The sequence below is a fragment of the Cydia pomonella genome, chromosome 7 (assembly GCF_033807575.1).
Source record: "Cydia pomonella isolate Wapato2018A chromosome 7, ilCydPomo1, whole genome shotgun sequence".
In the NCBI taxonomy this organism is placed as follows: Eukaryota; Metazoa; Arthropoda; class Insecta; order Lepidoptera; family Tortricidae; genus Cydia; species Cydia pomonella.
Window position 1 is genome coordinate 14,490,107 of NC_084709.1, and position 20,942 is coordinate 14,511,048.

Genomic DNA, 20,942 nt, shown 5'->3' on the forward strand with positions numbered 1-20,942 from the left:
TTGAAATACGAAGTCTCTACAGTCGTTGTGTGTACCTAATTCCAAATGCATATTAATTATTCAATATAATTCCTGCATGAAGATGATTGTTTGATTTGTGTCCGCAACCACGAAAACCTTCCTGCGCTCTCAACTCTGCTAAAAGTATCGTTTCCAAAAATCTGAAAATTATGATAATTTTCTATTATTCTTGTATTATCAATGTTTGTTTTTCATCATAATATGTAATAAGTATACACTATTGCATCATGAATTGAAAAAAATGAATATAGGTTTACTAATTAAAAAGTTTTCCTCAAATTACTGGGAACTTTACTGCATGCTCACACTAACGTTTTTAGTATCGTTTCCAAAAATCTGAAAATTATGATCATCTTCTATTATTCTTCTATTATCAACGTTTGTTTTTCATCATAATAATAAGTATACACTATTGCATCATGAATAAAAAAAAATGAATATAGGTTTACTAATTAAAAAGTTTTCCTCAAATTACTGGGAACTTTACTGCATGCTCACACTAAAAACTGATAACTGTGATTGCTGTAGGAGAGATCGGCGCTGTGAAATACGGCGTGTTAGTGGCTGGCTAGGAGGTTGGCTTCTTAAATACACACATGGTGCAGATGAAGGAATCTGTATTATATACAATACAATCACTTCATGTTTGTCAGGCAGGTAACAGCAGGAGACAAGATAACACAATTCTACTATTAATTATAATATTAAATAAGTTTAACATACAGCGGCCATCATGGTAAGCCATCAAGGAAGAGAAGTAACAGAATGAACACAGGTGTTGCCAGTGTTGAGCATACAATTGTATGTGTGGAAAAAAAACCAACAATTGCAATAAATTTTTTTTCAAGACGCCGCCTTTTTCTACTGATGGAAATCGAAGATAGGAAATGATATAATCGATTACGTATATATAAATACATTGTTTGAAAAACCGTTTCAGTAATACAATATTATGTATAAATGTGACTGTGCAATGTTAAAGGACTTAGGATTAATATTTTGTTAATTATTTATTCTGTAATAACTCTCATTCCACCGATTTAAACATGCCGAAATAAAAATATACCAATTTAGATAAACTTACTTTTGAGTACGTAATAAGAATTGTGTAAAGCTGGTCCACATCGTGCCGACATCATAGTCACCCTAACGAGTTTGACAATATTGTGTTGTATCTTTATAATAAATATGAATGATTATGGCATACCGGTAAAAAGATATACCACATTCAGCAAAACTTTCACTTCTATAACCTGCCACACATAATTTTTTACCCATTTTTTAAAACATTTCGCTATTAAATACTGAGCGTGGCCATTCACGTATTTTGAAAATATCTCCAAATCATGTCATCAAGTTGGGGATACCAATTAATATTCAAAGTTAGTATAATGTCTACCATATTAAAATTAAAAAATATTCATAATTTAATCTAAGGTCCGACCGAGAACGCTTTTTTTGTCTCGGCCGAGACCGAGACCGAGATTCAATGGGATTCTCGGCCGAGACCGAGACCGAGAATTTATAAAATAGAAAAAAAAATACGAATTTTGCACTAAAAATGTTTTTGTGTTTCGAAATTCGAAACACAAAAACATTTTTAGTTAATATCGAAATTCGACGATTTATCAGCAAAAAGTTATCATAGGTAATCAATTCGTAGCGCTATAAAATAGTATTTTCAGGGTTCCGTAGCCAAAATGGCAAAAATGGAACCCTTATAGTTTAGTCACGCCCTTATGTCTGTCGGTCTGTGCGCATGTCACAGCCATTTTACTCATCAACTATACAATATATTTTATAAACAAATTTGGAACGTAGGTGTAAATGTATTATGTAAGTTGCTTCTTAGTTTAGAAAAAAATTGTAAAATATATTTTCAAATATATAGGTACTCCATACAAATGTAACTAAAAGTTAAAAATAATTCATGTGGCTCATCATTATATAGGTCTTTACAAATACATAAAGATTCATAAAAATGTTTTTATTTTTATTTTATTAAGTCAATATTTTTAGAAATAAATGCTCCAAAAAAATTGTGTGATCTCCTCTAACTTTTGATCCGGGAGAGCTAAACCATTTTCAAAATATCTAAATAATACCTAAAGCTTCATAAGCAAATAATTTTCCTGAAAAATTATTTAGAATATGGTCGCGCGGTTAAGCCATTTAAGAGTTATAAAAAACTGATCTTATTAAAACGACGAAAGTGCTAATAACATATCCTCTTTTGCTTGTACGGCTTTTTTGTATTGTGTGAAGGTACGGAACCTTCCATTATGCGTGGTCCGACACGCACTTGGCAGGTTTTTTCAGTACGGATGTGCACAAAAAGATGTACAATAATAATACTCAAAATAAAGAGTTATATATTGTAACCCAAAAAATCCGCTATAGGTGTCGTTTTGTACTTACCTACTGCTTTGTTTTTCCCGTTAACACAAATATATCCAGTGTCATCTTCCACTCACAAAAAGTTAATCTAAGTTACATCCCGAGCACAATATACACTCATTTTTTCATCAATAACAACAACCACAAACGAAAAGACCCAAATGAAATGAACAAGTCATTACTTACAACCGCGCCTATCCGATCCCAACACTTAGTATTTGGTACGTAATTGGCTTCAAATGTGGGTACTAAACCAATCAATATTACAAAAAACGTCACACCAATCGGGCGATGCAACCAACGGGTGGCTTAGATCCCGGTGCTCGTGCGCGGAAAATTCAAATACACCAATGATAACTCATTGCCTAGTCTCGGTCTCGGCAGGAATCTCGGCCCATTTTGGCCGAGAGCCGAGACCGAGATCTCGGCTCGATTTTTGGCCGAGAATGCCGAGACCGAGACCGAGACCGAGATCTCGGTCGGACCTTAATTTAATCAGTTAATAATATTGACATCATAAATATTTACAAATTACTTAAAAGATATCAGAACCGCACTCTGAATATAGCACTAAAATAGCATAAGAAGGTATTTAATTCCAGTAGTATATTGATATAGATACTACCGCGATGGTATCTTTTAAACTAAGAGCTTAGTCTAAAACTTTACTTAAACAATTTATCTGCCACTGTTTTACTTGGTGTTTAAATGACTTATGAATATTACACTCTCTTATAACAAAAACCTAATTGTAAATTATATTACTGCAGTTCATATCGCTTGTCATGCTTTGCTACAAAATGCCGTTGATTTTACACTATATCACCATAAAAGGTAATCACGGTTTATATCGCGGTCGATTTAAGTCTAGTGAAACTAACCGTAAATCATTCAAAACTGTTATTGTATTCAGTCCTACCCCTACAGCTCTATCGCATGAGATGACTAGTGGCGTAAAGGAGGCTCTTAGGTCGTCTGTTGCCCTGTCGTATTTTAGATGGTTTTCCCGGCTCTGTGCTGTTGTTTGCCAGGTGAGGTTGCTGTAAGAGGAAGCGTCAGCATTTATTATGCAAACGTCGAAGAACGCTTTCCTTGCAGGTTTCCACACTGTTTAGTAATAAATCCCCTGTGAGGGCTGGTTGAGTCGTAGTGGTATCACGCATTACGGTTTCAGTTGTGCTGGTTCCCCAGGCAAGTTCAGCCCAGTGCTTCGGGTTGTCTCTATATTGGTCGTGGGTGTCATGGCCTTGTTTTATTAAACCGCCTTTTTTTACGGTCGAGTCCGTGGTTTAGGTCAAAGTTATCCCCCCATCTATCGCAGGCCTGAGGGAGACATGCAGGTCCGTGCGCGTAGGGAATAGCTAGGGCATCTTTGAATTGAAATGTCGGTCTTGTTCGCGGTGGAAGGCATAATTGATAGCCATTGTGACGAGGTCGTTTCAAACACCCTTTGGGCACATCTTTTCATTTTGTTTTGTAGTTTGGATATGATATCTTTGCTTGTTTCGATTTCTCTTATTCGCCTGGTCAGCTTTTCCCCTTTCATTGTGTCCGTAGCATGAGTATGGTGATCTAACAAGTATAGGTTTTCAGCATTTTTTTATTGCATTATTAAGTATCTTGTTTGCTTCTATGGAAGTCTAGAAGTAATCCATATTTTTTGTTGGATAATTAATGCCAAGGCCTCCTAGTTTCACTGGCAGAGCGAATAATTCATGTTCTAATGGTGTGATTTCTCTGTCTAAAATAGATGGTGTTAACATTGTAATTATAGTTTCTCTTTAGGTGTGGAATTCTTTGTCATGGTATCTTTTTAACATTGGCAACATGTGCGAGTGAGACACTGCGCCCCACTTTTGCTATCTCATGTGGATCGTTTTCTGTCTGGTACGAACACCTTTCTCGCTCAGTGATAAGGTTCAATTTTGTATGACAAAAAAGTGAAAGCGTCCACTACTTTATATCTCCATGCTTCAGTTGGCTTAAAGGCTTCGAATCCGGGCAAAACATGTCACTGTCACTACTACGCTTGTCAAGTTGTCATTGTTCATGCTCAATACTAACCTGCATAGGCAGTAAAATTCTCGCAAAAATACAGTATAATATAATAAGTACAATGAATATTCCTGGCATCAGGAGTCTAATTAAGACTTCAGTAGCGCTGTACCACCAGTCTTACAATGTTGTTGGTGCCTGTGTCCCTGTTTTCAACAGAAAAACCTTACACACAACTAATGTTGTTCAAGATTTAATGGAATTTTTCGATAACAAGAAAAACTGGAAGGAGACTAATGTTAAAGTAGGAAGAGCGTGGAAACTAGATGAGCTGAGGATAAAATCGAACACGGATCTACATAAGCTGTGGTATGTGCTCTTAAAAGAACGCAACATGCTTTATACTATGGAACATGCATGTAATGAAAAAGTGAGATTGTTTCCTAATCCAGAAAGAATAGATAAAGTGCAAGAGTCTATGAATAACATAGAGACAGTTGTGAGGGAGCGTAATGTCGCATATTACCAGTTGGAGACGGGCGAAACTGGAGAGAGACCAGTAACTGATGTTGTAAATGTTTTTGGTTTGCCTGAAAAGTACGAAAAGAAGGAATATTTTATCCCGCAATTCATGAATAGTCGGTGGGTGAAGCCTTATTTGGAACATGGAATTGTTAACAGCAGGGCTGTGAAAAAGTTCTTCCGATTATATAGAGAGAAACAGCTCAATGAGAAACGCAAGGCTCGGAATAGGGACTTTAATCATGTGCAACATCTTTTGAAAAGATTCCCTGATGTGGATATGGAAAAACTTAAAGCAGAGTACCCTGACGTTGATATAGAGAGAGCTAAACGCAGCAGGAAGGCTAGAGGTCATTTCATGCCGAAATATTAATTAGAAATTTATGTATGGTAGTTTAATTAAAACATTTGAAAAGACAGAAGTATCATTTATTTTTGAAGGCTCATGGTAACTTTTTATAACTTATTTAAAAATAGTTTAATCAGCAGGTACATCTGGGTTTAAAACATGGAATCAAAAAGTAAAAATAGGTATTGAGAATGCTATTGCAGTATATTATTAAACAGGTCTAGAACTTCTGGCCGCCTTTCATCTTTCATCATTCTTTCCTTCATCTTTATAAGTTCTTGCAGGGATGCATAAATTGTCCTGTATTTCTTTATGTAATCTACAGAAACAGAATATATGCCAGGTTTGGGCATAACAATATTGAAAGGTTGTGAAGAGTCTTGCAGTAATTTGTTATTGAGATCATCTAACGTCTCTTGTACGGTTTTGACACTATAGGCATGTAAAAGAGCTTCAAGTGTTACATATAGTACATGTACTACATGATATTCACTGACAACTTTATCGGACTTCAATGGTGACATTTTTGGAAAGTCATTATTGTTATTGTTATCCGAGTTAAAAGGACTAACTTCATCCAGTCTGCATTGTTCCATCAAAGAGTGTAACATGTCATATGTTTTATCTGTTGTGGAAGATTGTGATTTCAATACTTGTATTTCACTGCATTGAGGATATCCTTCCTTTTGGCCCTTTTCAATGTAGTCAATTAAAACTCTAATCACATTGCCCTCTTTTTCTTTGACTTTTAAAAAAGATTTGGTAACATGCATTCCTATCAAGTATCTCATGAATGAGGGCTGAATTCTTTCCAATATATGTATTACTGAATCATTAGACAGACCTGCAAAATAAAGGCAATTGGAATGTATTCAGACTGTCAGTAAAAATACTCAAAGACAATAATGGAATGTTAACTATTAGATATAAAATAAGTAATGCAGAAATACAAATACATATACAACTACATAGCAATTCATATGGCTTGCTGCTGTGAGAGTGAAACAGTGCTATGTATGTATCTATGTATGTATATACTTTATTGTACATAGAAATAAAAACACGATAAACACAGTTACAGAGTAAATTAAATACAACAAAGGCGAACTTATCCCTGTATGGGATCTCTTCCAGTTAACTTTTGAGGAAATGAGTAAAACAGAAGTAACAGTGAATGGTGATGTAATGGCTATGCATATCAATAACAAAATCTCACTCATACTAATGTTACCATAGGCTCAGACTTTATATTATTCTGTAGTATTATTAGCCAGCACTTGTAAATAAATTTGTTCTTACCTTTTTCGTTACTTGTCATGCTTTCATAAAATTTTGTTGCAAATGAATTGCAGTATTTTCCTAAATTGGGGTAGTCGCTATTGGAGTTAGTTTCACATATATAGATAATTTGAATCATTGTGTTCAGCCAGGTCTGAAAGAAATAAACACTAATAAAAGCATTTACAATTTTCGTTTTAATCGTAAAATGTAGTCCATATTCAACAAATATTCCACAACAGTAAAAATGCTCAGTATATTAGATACTCTAATATTATAATATAGCCCATAAAACCCTCAAAAGTGGATACGTGTAATAAGGCGGGTCCACACAGAGCAAGCACGCGTGAGGCATTTCCTCACGCACAGTGCCGGATTAAGACATTTTGGTGCCCTAAGCATTTCTAGACCATGGTGCCCCCTCATCAAGATTACATTTAATTTTCTTGGTAAATTGAGTGACGTTTATTGCCGCATTGCTCCTGAGAATAGAATTTTCAATCCGTCACATCATTTTATCACGGAAATTGACAGTACTGCAGCAGTAATGTTCCAAGAGTAGGTAAGGTGAAGTGTAAGCAAATTCGAAGACCGTGCTTCGCATAAGTCCGGAGGCCGAGCCAACCATTGTCCAAGTGTAAGCGAAGACGTAAGACATAGGCCGTTCTCCGCACAGGGTTTTGCAACCTCTAGAGCTTTCCTGCGAAGCTCATTCATGTGAGGGCAAAGGCCGAGCTTCAGTAGGGGCTTAGCCATTGGCCATTGGTTTTTGTCAGAACAAGTACCAATGGCCACAAATGTCTTAAATAGCAAATTATTGTTTACGAAAACGGGACTTAATAGGGTAAGTTTTAAAATGACCTCTGACCAGACGTTTCAAGGACGGCGTTGTCCCCACGGTTTCGGAGAAGACTGTGTAAAGTCGACATCATTATTTTGACGTTGGAGGTAATTTTGGAACTTAATCAAACGCGATTAAGTCCCGTTTTCTTACATAATAATGTGTCACAATTAGGCCAATACAATTAGATTTTTTCCACCTAAAAATACGTATAATCCGAGTTTGCTCCATTCCAGGAGATTTTCATTGTTACCCAAATAAACATTTTCATTTTCAAATCGAAAACGGTACGGCCGACGGAAAAAATGTTTTAATTACGAGTATTATTAAAATTGATATCAGAGGATCCAAAATGTAATTTAACTATGTTCTTGCAATAAAATATATTGATTGATTGATTGATTTAAGGTAGGTACCTTAATATGTATTCGTAGTAAATTGTAAAAAACCGGGCAAGTGCGAGTCGGACTCGCGCACGAAGGGTTCCGTACCATTTATGACGTATTAAAAAAACTACTTACTAGATCTCGTTCAAACCAATTTTCGGTGGAAGTTTGCATGGTAATGTATATCATATATTTTTTTAGATTTTTCATTCTGTTATTTTAGAAGTTACAGCTTACAGGGGGGGGGGGGACACACTTTTTTTCACTTTGGAAGTGTCTCTCGCGCAAACTATTCAGTTTAGAAAAAAATGATATTAGAAACCTACATATCATTTTTGAAGACCTATCCATAGATACCCCACACGTACGGGTTTGATGAAAAAAAAAATTTTATTTTATTTTATGACGTATTAATAAAAACTACTTACTAGATCTCGTTCAAACCAATTTTCGGTGGAAGTTTGCATGGTAATGTATATCATATATTTTTTTTAGATTTTTCATTCTGTTATTTTAGAAGTTAGAGGGGGGGGGGGGCACAAATTTTTTCACTTGGGAAGTGTCTCTCGCGCAAACTATTCAGTTTAGAAAAAGATGATATTAGAAACCTAAATATCATTTTTGAAGGCCTATCCATAGATAGGTACCCCACACGAATGGGTTTGATGAAAAAACATTTTTTATTTTATAACGTATTAAAAAAAACTACTTACTAGATCTCGTTCAAACCAATTTTCGGTGGAAGTTTGCATGGCAATATATATCATATATTTTTTTTCGATTTTTCATTCTGTTATTTTAGAAGTTACGGGACACACACACACACACACACACATTTTACCACTTTGGAAGTTTCTCTCGCGCAAACTATTCAGTTTAGAAAAAAATGGTATTAGAAACCTCAATATCATTTTTAAAGACCTATCCATAGATACCCCACACGTATGGGTTTGATGAAAAAAATTTATTGTTTTTTTTATATGTTTGTGTAAAAATCCAAATGCGGTTCATAGAATACATCTACTTACCAAGTTTGAACAGTTATAGCTCTTATAGTTTCGGAAAAAAGTGGCGGTGACATAATCGGACAGACAGACGGACATGACGAATCTATAAGGGTTCCGTTTTTTGCCATTTGGCTACGGAACCCTAAAAAAGGTCGACATTTTTTATTTTTGGTAAAATCATGTTAATAATCCGAAAACGCTTTCTTACCAGTGTCGGATCCACCATAATTTATAGGGAATTCCTTCTACATCGAGTGGTTTGGCAATCCAAAGGAAAAAATTATCTCCTAAGGATCCCAAAATGTATGCACACCTCCTGGGATAGAGTAAACTTGAATTATACGCATTTAGGACCAAATAAATGTATTAAAACAATTTCCAGTTCCATTTCCTATTTTTGGATCTAATTTGATTGGCCTAAATCGTGATGGTTTAAATCAGTGTATTTAAAGGCAAAGTCTAGGCTGAATGCGATGAGCGTTCGATCGGCGCTTACGGATGAGGCCAAAGGTCGAGCTGGAAGAAAGCAAGGCTTGAATTTGACCAATGGCGAGGTATGACTAGCTGGACTTCCGCAGCGTCCGATTGCGGCGCGTTATCATATAATACAATCAATGGCGAGGTGTGAGCAAGGCAGCCCAGCTGCGAAAGAGGACAGCATGGATTTGGATCCATGGCCAAGCGAAAGTGAGGCAGTTTGCATAAAGTAAAAGGCCTGTGGCGTCGCATAAGACCTAACGCCGAACTGCAAAAGAGTGGCTTGAAATTGAACCTATGTAATCACGGTCCTCCTACTGCTCGGCCTTTGCCTTAACTCGAAAGCGCAACTTGATAAAGATGCTTTTATTGCCATGAGCTTTGATGGCCTCCGCGTAAGGTTGGGGATGTGCTTACGTGTCCTCACTCACTTTACGACCCTTCGTTGTTAGATGGGTACACACGTATCAAAAAGTTTCGTGTACATAAGTACTACACTTTGAGTGCGACGCTGATGCAGCCTGCGCGTTTTTTTTTTTCTACGATTTTGGTGCCCCCCTACACGTGGTGCCCTAAGCAAGTGCTTATTTTGCTTAATGGTTAATCCGGCACTGCTCACGCACAAACCGGCCAGTGTAGACGTGCCTCCGCCGAGGCGCCGCGCGCGTTTTCCTCGCCTGAGCGCGCCACCTCTGCCAAGGCACGTTCACACTGGTTGACTAGGCCCATTGACATATATACCATAGTTACCAATTGGAAGAGCGAGACTTTCTGACACAGGTTCTATATACCTACTAGAAGGTCTCAACCCCTTGTATTATTGTATCATTTTATATTGAATGAAATAAACTTTATTATTATTATTATTATTATTATATATATATGGACGCGCCTTATGGGCACTAAGAATGTTTCTAGTTCAGTGGTGTCAATCACGAATTCGAGCCAATCGTGCAGTCTAACGCAACTAGTTGCGACCAATCGCGTGCGTGATGCGAACTCATCAACCAATCGCGTTGTGGCGTTAGACTGCACGATTGGCTCCAATTCGTGTGCGCGACACCACTATACTGGCCCCATTCTAGTAGTCTTTTTTGAGATAAGTCATTGGTACAGTCAGCATCAAAAGTAGCGGATGAAACAACGCGCCAAAAGTATCTGATATGCGGGATAACTTTTCCAAATATAAATAAATTTCTAGAATTCGCGTTCCAAAGTATATCTTTTACAGTCTTTGTTGTTCTATATTCAAGACATCACTTTTTGTTAAGCTGTTACCGAATGGTAGATACTTATGAATCATTATTTGATCCGCTACTGTTGATGCTGACTGTACAGTTGATATCAAATATATTTCTAATCATATTTATTTATTGCCTCTAACATACTTACAGTCATCACCTGAATGTGTTCCTCCGGATACTGCAGGTGAATGACGTATATAAACAAGTCTACTATCTGACGACAATTTTTGGTGAAACCCCCAGTGTTTAGGGGATTAGTTGGCCACAGAAGTGCAGCGAGCAATGGTCTTCCCTTCAAATTCATTATATGTCTGCCCATATTCCTGGTGTGCCTGTAACAATTTATTATTAACTACAAACTCCCTTGAAAAGAAATTTTACCATCCTTTTTATATGGTTCAAAACTTCAAATACATGTAACAACAACAACACATTCTGTTATCCGACTGCCACACAGACCTATCGTCCTACATTACCCAAACTCGTTATCTCAGAACGAGCCGTTACATAGATTTGAACCTTAATACTATCAAGATAGTTGCTTTTTAACAATATGGTTGCTTTAGCATGTGCCTAGGACGCCTCTCCATAAAAGAAACAAAGGCTTTCGTTTAACAGATTAGGGTCTGAGGCGAAAAATAGTTAAGTAATTACCTAATAATTAAGTTAGTAATTACCAGGCAGGGTATTTAACTATTGTATGATTAGCATTGGCAATGAAAATTATCAAATTATCAGTCTTTACCACTTATGTTTGCAGCAAAGTCACCATTGCTGTATTTAAATAGGTTAAGGTGTCAATAGGCGGGTCCACACAGAGCGAGCGAACGAGCACGTAAGTGCGAGGCACTTACACGCTACACCGGGCAGTGTAGACGTGCCTTAGCCGAGGCGGCGCGCTCGGGCGAGTAAAACGCACGCGCCGCCTCTGCCGAGGCACGTCTACACTGGCCGGTTTGTGCGTGAGGAAATTGCCTCGCGCGTATGCTCGCTCTGTGTGGACCCGGCTAATGCCAATTTATTGAGTGTCAAAAATGGGGTAGTTTACCCTGTTATCGATGCAACACTCAATGTTGCTCACACATTCACTTTCTTAGTCTACAAGTTTTCAGATGCATGCATGGAATGTAGAATTCAAAATATGCCTATGTCCAAAGTATGACAATAAAATTGATGATAATAAAAATAGAAAACCTTGTAAGCCATATGGCGAAGTCGTACTGTATTAGTTCAATAGTGCTCTCAAGGACAGCCAGCAGCCTTTTTATTCTTTCCGGTCTTTCAAGTCCTTCAAATATTTCGAAATTTTTCTTTTGCCAATGTAAGCCTTGAACACCTTCCTTCATTTCGCAAGGTGTATTCTCATAGAGATTAACTATGGGTTCATTGCTTTCAGCGTTTATATCATTTTCTAGCCGGTTCATAGAATATTTAATTATTCCTTCGTTATACCCACATTCCTTCCGGTTTGTAAATGTGTTGCCTTTCAAATCCATAGGTGTTGTAAGAAAGTTTTCGTAGCACTTTCTTAGTGCTATGGGACATGGAGGGTGAGTGCTGAAGTTCACAGCAAGGACTTGTTGGCATTTGTCTATAAGCTCCTCCACTGTGTAGTTAACATAACTATCATCATGTGCATTCTGAAATACATAATACCAATTTTTGAATTGTTACTAAAAAATTTTAGTATTAGAAAAAAAGGTAAACAATCTTGACGTGTCCTTTTATTGGAAATTATTGCAAAACCCATTTTTTTAATGAGATTATATTACGTATGTTATAAACGTATGTTATGAAAGCAAAAGAATGTAAATAATTGTAATTTTAGCCCTTTTATAATAAAAAGACATGTCAAGAACATTTACATTCTTTCTAATGCAAAAAAAAAACTATGGTCAAATTTACATATATCCCCTTTATCACCTTATTTATCTTGCCTTGGCTTATAGTGCCACGGCAGCCCAGTTATTCTCAGCCATTGTAATAAAATGCGGTATAAAAACTGACGCTTACCAGCATTATTTCAATAATTTCTTTCATGACTTCAGCCGATAAGTATTGATCACATGAAATGCTGACTTGGCATACTTCTAATGCATCATACCACATTCCGCTTTTTATTTCAATGTTGAACGTCTCTGCAGCATAACAAGGCATTTCTTGTACAGTCTGAAATAAATTGAACAAATATGATTAAATTGATAATTATTATATTACTTGTTATAAACTTAAATAAATGTCATGTACCAAGAAATAGTGACCAAGGGCCACCAGTGCTCCAGGCTGTAAACGACCCCGCATCCTCTTACTTTAAGTAAGTAAATATTCTTTATTGTGCACCATACATTTAAAAATAGACAGGAAATGAAAAAACACATAAAAGTTAGGTAACAACAGGCGGTCTTATCGCTAAGAAGCGATCTCTCCCAGACAACCTTTGGGTAGCAGGAAACTATGAACTTACAACATTGAACGGGAAGTGCCGATATACATATAATTCAACAAAATGAAGACGCAAACAATATAATACATACCTACATACTAATAAAATAAATACATATATACATACATACATTATATATTATACAATCATAAATAAAGGCAAGTTAAGGCAGCGAAAGGTAATGAGTCTTCAAAAGATTTTTGAAAACGGGAAGGGATTTAGCACGTCTAATGTCTAATGGCAAATACATAATAATATATTGTCTTACTTGCTGTTTTCAAAAGCACAAATATTCATACATATTTCATATAACGAATATTTTTCATTTGTAGGATTAAACAGTTAGGTGATTATTAGTAAAACTGTTCTAGTTTTACCCAAACTATTAAAACACTCACTTTGCCATTTGACATACAAACTCCAAACTTGGACAAATCCTGGGATATCTGAGTAATTACAGTCCCAGCCTGAATTTATACCTATAAAGTTCTATAGGGCTCTAGAAAGAGAGGACATCCACTAGCCAGATGGCAGGACGAAATTGCTACTACTGAGGGCATTGCAACATATAATAGATGGCAATAGCTGGAGGAGGCTTTTAGCCAGAAGGAAGGAAAGTTATATACATTCCCTGTAGAATAAAGAAGCTCCAATAAATAAATATAGTTCCTTATCACACATTTACTATGTTTATAGGTACAGTTATGATACATAAAGATACCTATTATTATTATTATACTAAACGTTGGACATGTAGCTTACCCCATGTTTTAAATGGTTGCATTCACTTTTTGCACAGTCTGGTAAATTCAAAATTTGTAGTCGTTTTTGCCGATTTAAATATGCTTCACATGACACCTTTTCACATGCATTTACAAAATTTTTCCTCTTCATGGTTTGCAGCTCTTTTTGCCGCTCTAATTCTGATTTTTCTTCAGACCTTGTCCGCTTTTCTATTACATTTGTGGAATCCACAAACAAACGTTGTACTTGATTTTTAGGACCATATTTCATACGTTTCTTTTCGGGACTCGACATGGCTTGTTAATTACTAGGTGTAGAGCATGTTAAAAATCTGGATTTAGGTTGATTTCTTGTAAATTACTGAAAACAAATGGAAAACAACAACAAATCCAATAAATCAACAACGCGCCAACTTCTCACTGTCAACTGTCCTCATACTCCTCATATATTATTATACTCTTTGCAACTGTCATAACTAGTGACTACCAAAGAATATAATACTCACTAGGAGAAGAACGATAACTCCATACAAAAAAATGTCCCTTTCAAAAGTTTGTTTATACTAGTGGCGCTCTCTTTGTATCTCAGTACTAAAATTGACAACCGGTTTAGCCTGGCGGGTTTTGGTAGGTAGTGATCCAGTTCTAGCTAGTGGTTCTGGGTTCGAATCCCGGCGACGGAATTCCTTTTTGTATTTTTTCATTTTTGTTTTTGTTGGGTGAGGTTTTTAAATTAGCATTTCACTAAAATATTATGTTACATATTAATCAAAATCACAGGCATCTTTTGTCCTAAGAGATAATGATATATATATTATGAAGTTTTTTTCAATATAAAAGGTAACAAAACAGTTTATTATCAAGTCATAATTTTTTTTATTCCTATATATTAGGATCAAAAGAGCTTAATTCGTTCGAAAAACATACAATAGGCAGGAAAAAAGTAATTTTCTAAACAAATTTATGTATCGGACGGGGCTTGTTGAACTAACTGTGACACTTCCATATAATATCTACATACCTATATGAATTTTATTCAATAAGACCACAGGTCGGTAATTTCGGTTCATTATTGTTGTGGCTACCAAATAGTTAACCTATCCTGTGCGTGTGATTATTAAATTTTGATTTTTTTAAAGCGTTATTTATGTTTAGGTCGCCTATATATTAGCGCATGTTTTAATTCCCAGATTGCCTTCATAACAATAATCTTCATGATATAAACAATTTTATATACACCGTGTTTTTAATGAATTTCGTTAACTTCAGGGTATAGGTAAGTACGTTTAAGGAAACTAAATGGCATAGTTAATTAAAAAAATTTTTTTTTTTTACTATTTTTTTTTTATAAAAAGTAACTAAATGTTGCATATAGCGTTGTTGTAACACGGGCATTACATTTAACTCAACCAAACAATTGAAAACTGTGACATATCAATGTCATTTCGAACGTCAATCGTCCGAGATAGTACTACGTTTAGTAGCAAATGTATGAACTCGCACTAAACACTAATCAAAAAGTAAACAGGCTCTAAGGCAAGTGTACATGCTCGTAAGGGCCTTATAAGATAAAAAATAATGATTGATTATCTCCGAAATGGAGTTAATTAGAATATCGGTGTCTTTGAGAAAGTTACTTAATTTAAGCTCAGGAATGCACCCTCGAAATTAACGCAAATAAAAAACACGGTGTGTATATATATATATATATATATATATATACATATACTATTTATTGCATTTAATATAGCTTTTTATATATCTAAAACATGATCTTTGGCATATCTGATTTTACTTCATTACAATTAGTGTAAATAGTAATCATATCATATATATCAGGCAAAAAACTAAAAATACATGAATATATGACAGCCAAAGTTGTTATTACATCTATCCGATTGTCGGACACTCTCTGCTCCATAGCTCAGAGGGCCTACCGCGAACCACGTTCGACGTGTTGCCTCCCTGTCACACTTATGTACAAATTTACAAGTGCGACAGAGAGGCAACACGTCGAACGGGGTTCGCGGTAGGCCCTCAGTGCAGCGGTCTTGTTGATGGTCACCGGGAAACTACAACTAGTCGGAACTATGCGGCTGATCCGTGCCTTTTAATTTTGAGACTTTCCAAGGAAATTATATGACGGCCAAGGATTATTTTTTCACGTTCACCCTCTAAAACAAAACAGTCACATTTTAAACAACCCTAATTTAATTACTAACCTTGCTAATAGCTACCAGAGTTCTAAATTGCCAGCTAAAACAATGTTAAATTTTACATCTATGATGAATTTTGATTGTAATTTTGGACGCGATAGGGCGTCCGTGGGACTTAAGAGGGTGGTAAGATTAAATTTATGTATTTGAATTTGGCAATAGTACACTTATTTTATTTATAGATTAAAACATGGACCTAGAAACTAGAAAACTAAGGACGTAGTTTCGCTAAAACACAAATAGGATTCCATCATTCACCAATTTTCTAGTATTTAAGCGTGCCACACTCACATTGACAGTTATCTCTATGGCCTCATCCACCAATCTGCCGTCAGTCGAATTGAAACGTCAGTGCATTAATTGTTCGAAGAAAAAAATTAAATAAGCGAAAATGCGAAGTCGAATGTTGCAAAAATTATACCGATCGAAAGAAAAAAGAGGCAGGATAAGTTTTTATACATAAGTTAATCAATTATCACATTACGATCGATATTATCGTAAAATACGATATTTATCCATGAGGTTGTACCTAAAGTCGAGGGCGCTCTCACTTTTTTTGCCACACTAAATTGAATCTTATCCCCGAGATAGAAAGGTGTTCGTACCAAACTAGAGAAAATGTACTCAATCCGCCTGGGTACACATTCGTGACACGCACACATTGAATCGGCCAGTGCTGCCAGCGCATGTCTCCAATTTCGGACGGTGTGTAATCTGAAAAGGGACGGTTTTTATGACAATGGGACGAAAACGAACTTGGAATATTTTATCATAGTTAGTGTATCTCAATATATGTTTAAAACAAATGTGTATTACTGAATATGTATGTGTATGTGTGTTAATATGTGATACTTATGATAGTTATGATGTTATGCATTTGTAGATGTGCAGAGCCATAGATGGTAGTATCCTACAAATGTGATACGCGTGCGTCCATGAGGAACAGAACATATGCAACACAGCAAGATGATTGGTCGGATATGGTGGGCAACAAATAATTCGACCAATCATCTTGCTCAATTTAAGGTGGGGAATTTAAAAAATTGTGAGACTGACAAGGACAAACAATAATATCGCTTTTTCGCTACTCCTACTGAAAGATACATAAGACTATCCCGTTCTGTCAGTTCTTCCCACCACTCATGCCCAATCCATACTTAATACTAGATTCATGGGCAGAGCAAAACAAATTATTTCATATTACCTATTTATTTCTTCATACATTTACATAAAAAATGAAAACAACATTAAATATAGACCATATTTAATGTTGTTTTCTTTTTTTTTTCTCATTCTTCTCAGATTTTGATTTAAGTTTTTGGATATATAGAGTTCCGTTATCTGTACAACTCGTGCGCCACCGTGTCCTCAAAAATATTCTAGCGAAAACGTATAGAATTTCCATAAATAAAGGGAACATTACATACATATCTTTTGTCCATAATTGAGATTTCGTGTTTATTCTGATCAGAAGGGAAAGCCTGAACCTACCAATTTTCATATCAATCGAAATCTGAGAAAAAAATATAAACTGGCACATTTACTTATTCATTTTATAAACGTACCGTCGAACCTAGCGACGTCGCTATTTGGGCTATGTATTTGATTCAGATACTGTTAGTTAACTTTGTTTTCTCTCGCAAAATAATCTAGATATGTTCTTCTGAGATAATGTCAGAGATTATCATCTCCTCTGTAAGACTAAAAGTCTATATTCCCAATGCAAACTACATAATGAAACTATAGCAGTTGTACCCAAATAATTACGAAGAAATAGACAATTATTTAATTTAATACTTACATAAATACAATAGGATTCACCACGTTACCAAAGTTTGCCGTTTCTTTGACCGACCGATCAAACGGTTGTAGGAGTTTCTATACTTTCAACTGAATGAACGCTTTAAAACAAAATCATTTTGGAAAACTTTAAACTTTACCTTGATCACAGTGTTTCTCTGACTCTCTCTAGTCGCTTTTAAAGTTTTCAGTCCTCGACGTTACCACAGATAATGGCTACAACAAAACAAACTAAAACTAAACTAAGGCGAGATGTAGATTAGATACAAACGCGGAAACTATTTTTGTTACTTAAGTTACATTTCTGATGTTGGTACACCTGTAAAACACTATAGGCTACTACAAAGTGAGATATGAAGCTTTATAAAACTATATATAAGCGAATGCTACACATTCGATATTCGCCGTGGATGGAAGATATTTATCGACCATGTAGCAAAGTAAATTGTCGTTCGTCACTTTAAAATTAATTATTTTAGGCACTTGATTCCCAAAAGGGACGGTAGCTTGAAAGGGGCGGGAAAGGGACGGTGTGGCATTAAAAAGGACGGAAAACCGTCCCTTTTAGGACGATCTGGCAACGCTGTTGAATCCTTCCGCCATTCCAGTGTTGTGACACTGGTTGTCAGTTGCGCGGCCTCTGTCAAATCGTTCCTCTATAGATTAAAATATTTCTTACCTTGAAATAATTGTCGTTTCTTAGTTTAGTACAAATACGAGTAGTAAAATGGATTAAACTTTAACCGAGTTTGAGCGGACACTCTGTGCGGTGGATTTTTAATTTTAAAAATTAATCAATAAATCTATTTCAAGAACATAAATCGTTATTTAATCATTTTATATGAAAACTGATAGTTTTGAAAATGAAAATAGTTTTGCGTCAATGACTTTGACAGCATTGACATTGCAGACTTTTTTTTTTTTTTTTAATGGCTTCGCGCTCCTGGCGCACATTGCAGACTTTTGTCTATGTTCTAACCGGCCAGGGCGGCTACCGGGAAAATCGAAATTCGACAATTGCGGGCATTTTTCTCTGTCACTCTAATTACGTGTTAGTGAGAGTAAAAGAGAAAGATCCCCGCAAATTGCGAATTTCGGTTTTTGCGGTAGGCCCCCAGACCCAAGTGCAAGGCTTTATTGAGGGTAATATGTGCCTCTGACCTCCATAGATTTTATGAACATAGACAAAGACAAATTGAAATAGGTAATAATTTATATAAAATAATAATAATTTACATATGGTAGTGTGACATAAATCAAAATATTTGATAAAAATGATTTCATTTGTTCCCAAAGTTGAATAGACAAAGTCAGATAGAAGCAATGTTGCTGTAGCTATCTCAATTGGACTGTTTTCTCTGTAGTATTTAATTTATATCAATATAATACTGAAATTAAATACCTTCTTACACAATATACTGCTATATTTAGAATGCGTTTTTATATCTTTTAAGTAATTTGTAAATAATTATGATGTCAATATTATTAACTGATTAAACCAAGCATGTGCACAACAACAAAAAAAAAAACATTAATTTTAATATGGTAGACATTGTTGAAATTTTGAAAATTAATCCAAAATACGTGAATGGCGACGCTCAGCATTTGATTGCGAAATATTTAATAAAATGAGTACCGTGACACGGGGTAAATAGGTCCAATCTTCACTTTCAACTGGAATTTTAGCCTGGCTTCTTCCGTAAGTCATAGGGTATTTTATAGAACTACATAAAAATGTGTGATAAACTCATTTAGATGCTTAGTAGCCTTAGATTCCCAACTTATTGCCATATTTTGAAAAATTAAACAATATCCCTATCGGATTCCAATTTACCCCTGACGGGGTTAATAGACTCGAAAGTGAGGTAAATCGTAATTTTGCCTAGGGCTGTCACTCAATCCATCCAAATCTAAGTAGGTACCTACTAAACTAATTGAAAAAAATGATTACAATAGGTACTAAAATTAAATAATTTATTTGGCAATGTCAATTTTCCCCATACACACACCGAATACCGCGTTGTTCCAATTATACCTGTTGACATGCCAATTTTCATCTACTACTACTACTACTGAAGACTTCGGTGGTTTTCAGTAGCTCCAACAAGTCTTGGCTATTTGGTGCAAATAATTTGAGGTCATCCATGTACACAATGCCGGATTTAGAGGTCTGGAGGCCTCGGGCAATAAAGGAGTGGAGGCCCCCTAGCCCCAATTTTTTTCCAAATAAAATGGTAAATTTACCGAATTGTCTATTGTGGGGGGCCCCTCTTTTGTGGAGGCCCGGGGCAGTAGCCCCGGTTGCCCTCCCCTAAATCCGGCCCTGCATGTACAGAAGGTGAGAAACGACTTCACCCTCTCTCCGAAGCCGACAACCTAGTCCCGAATCCTTCAGCAGGGTGCTGAGGGGATTCAGAGCTAGGCAGAACCACAGGGGACTCAGACTATCACCCTGGAATATTCTTCGCTCAATCCTTATAAAGTCCTGCGGGCTAGGGCGGTCATCCCCGCCTCCTGGTTGACGAAGGACTGTGGTCCACTGCCTCATACACGCGCTTAGAAAGGCTCTTAAAGCTGTATCAACTTTATACAGCTCTAAGACTCTCCGCAGCCATGGGTGAGGCACCGAATCATAGGCCTTCTTGCAGTCAATCCAAGGAGCTGAGAGGGCCCCCTTGTTCCACCGGGTTTGTTGGCAAATGGTCATGTCTATGAGGAGGAGCTCTTTAGTACCACGGGACCTTACCCTACATCCATTTTGAGCAGTGTCCAAAATGTTATTAGCGACAATATGCGCGTTAATTTTTGCTCTCAAAATGGATGTAAGGAGCTTGTAAAGTGTAGGCAAGCACGTGATGGGTCTGTAGTTCTTCGCTTCTGTGGTACTACCGGACTTGTAGAGCAGGAAGGTTACTCCAGTTGTTAGGGAAGGCGGGAGGGAACCAAGCTCGAGGGCTTGTTGGAACTGCGTTGCCAACCGTGAGTGCGAGCACCGAAACCATTTTAGCCAGAAGTTGTACAATCCGTCTGGTCCAGGACTTTTCCAGTTCTGGACTGTACGGATGGCACAACTTACGTCATCGGGGCTGATGATGATAGCCCCTAGGTTCGATGTTCTCGCACTCACGTTCGACAACGTTTATCCACTCGCCCTCCGTCTGTTCAACGGGCACCGACCAGATGCTACGCAAGAAATCAGTCATGGCAGTAGCATCCGGCAGCC

General features: G+C 36.5%; 2 protein-coding genes across 2 annotated transcripts; one reads left to right on the forward strand and one right to left on the reverse strand.

Moving 5' to 3' along the window:
* Positions 1-4,445: 4,445 nt before the first annotated feature.
* Positions 4,446-5,357, forward strand: LOC133519895 (large ribosomal subunit protein uL29m). Its single transcript, XM_061854084.1, has one exon. It carries the CDS (start codon positions 4,535-4,537, stop codon positions 5,306-5,308), a length of 774 nt encoding a protein of 257 aa, XP_061710068.1. The 5' UTR covers positions 4,446-4,534; the 3' UTR covers positions 5,309-5,357.
* Positions 5,349-14,543, reverse strand: LOC133519894 (uncharacterized). Its single transcript, XM_061854083.1, has 6 exons — positions 13,723-14,543; positions 12,531-12,686; positions 11,712-12,157; positions 10,666-10,849; positions 6,584-6,716; positions 5,349-6,128 (listed from the first exon to the last, which is right to left on the reverse strand). Exons 1-6 carry the CDS (start codon positions 13,996-13,998, stop codon positions 5,479-5,481), a joined length of 1,845 nt encoding a protein of 614 aa, XP_061710067.1. The 5' UTR covers positions 13,999-14,543; the 3' UTR covers positions 5,349-5,478.
* Between the last annotated feature and the right edge of the window lie 6,399 nt (positions 14,544-20,942).

Excerpts from the sequence above, each read along its gene's own strand:
- LOC133519895 (XM_061854084.1), top strand. The coding sequence starts at position 4,535 with ATGAATATTCCTGGCATCAGGAGTCTAATTAAGACTTCAGTAGCGCTG.
- LOC133519894 (XM_061854083.1), bottom strand. The coding sequence starts at position 13,998 with ATGTCGAGTCCCGAAAAGAAACGTATGAAATATGGTCCTAAAAATCAA. Across the intron at positions 12,687-13,722 it reads GCAACCATTTAAAACATGGG|ACTGTACAAGAAATGCCTTG; the intron begins GTAAGCTACATG and ends AATTTATTTCAG. Across the intron at positions 6,717-10,665 it reads AACACATTCAGGTGATGACT|ACCTGGCTGAACACAATGAT; the intron begins GTAAGTATGTTA and ends TATTTCTTTCAG.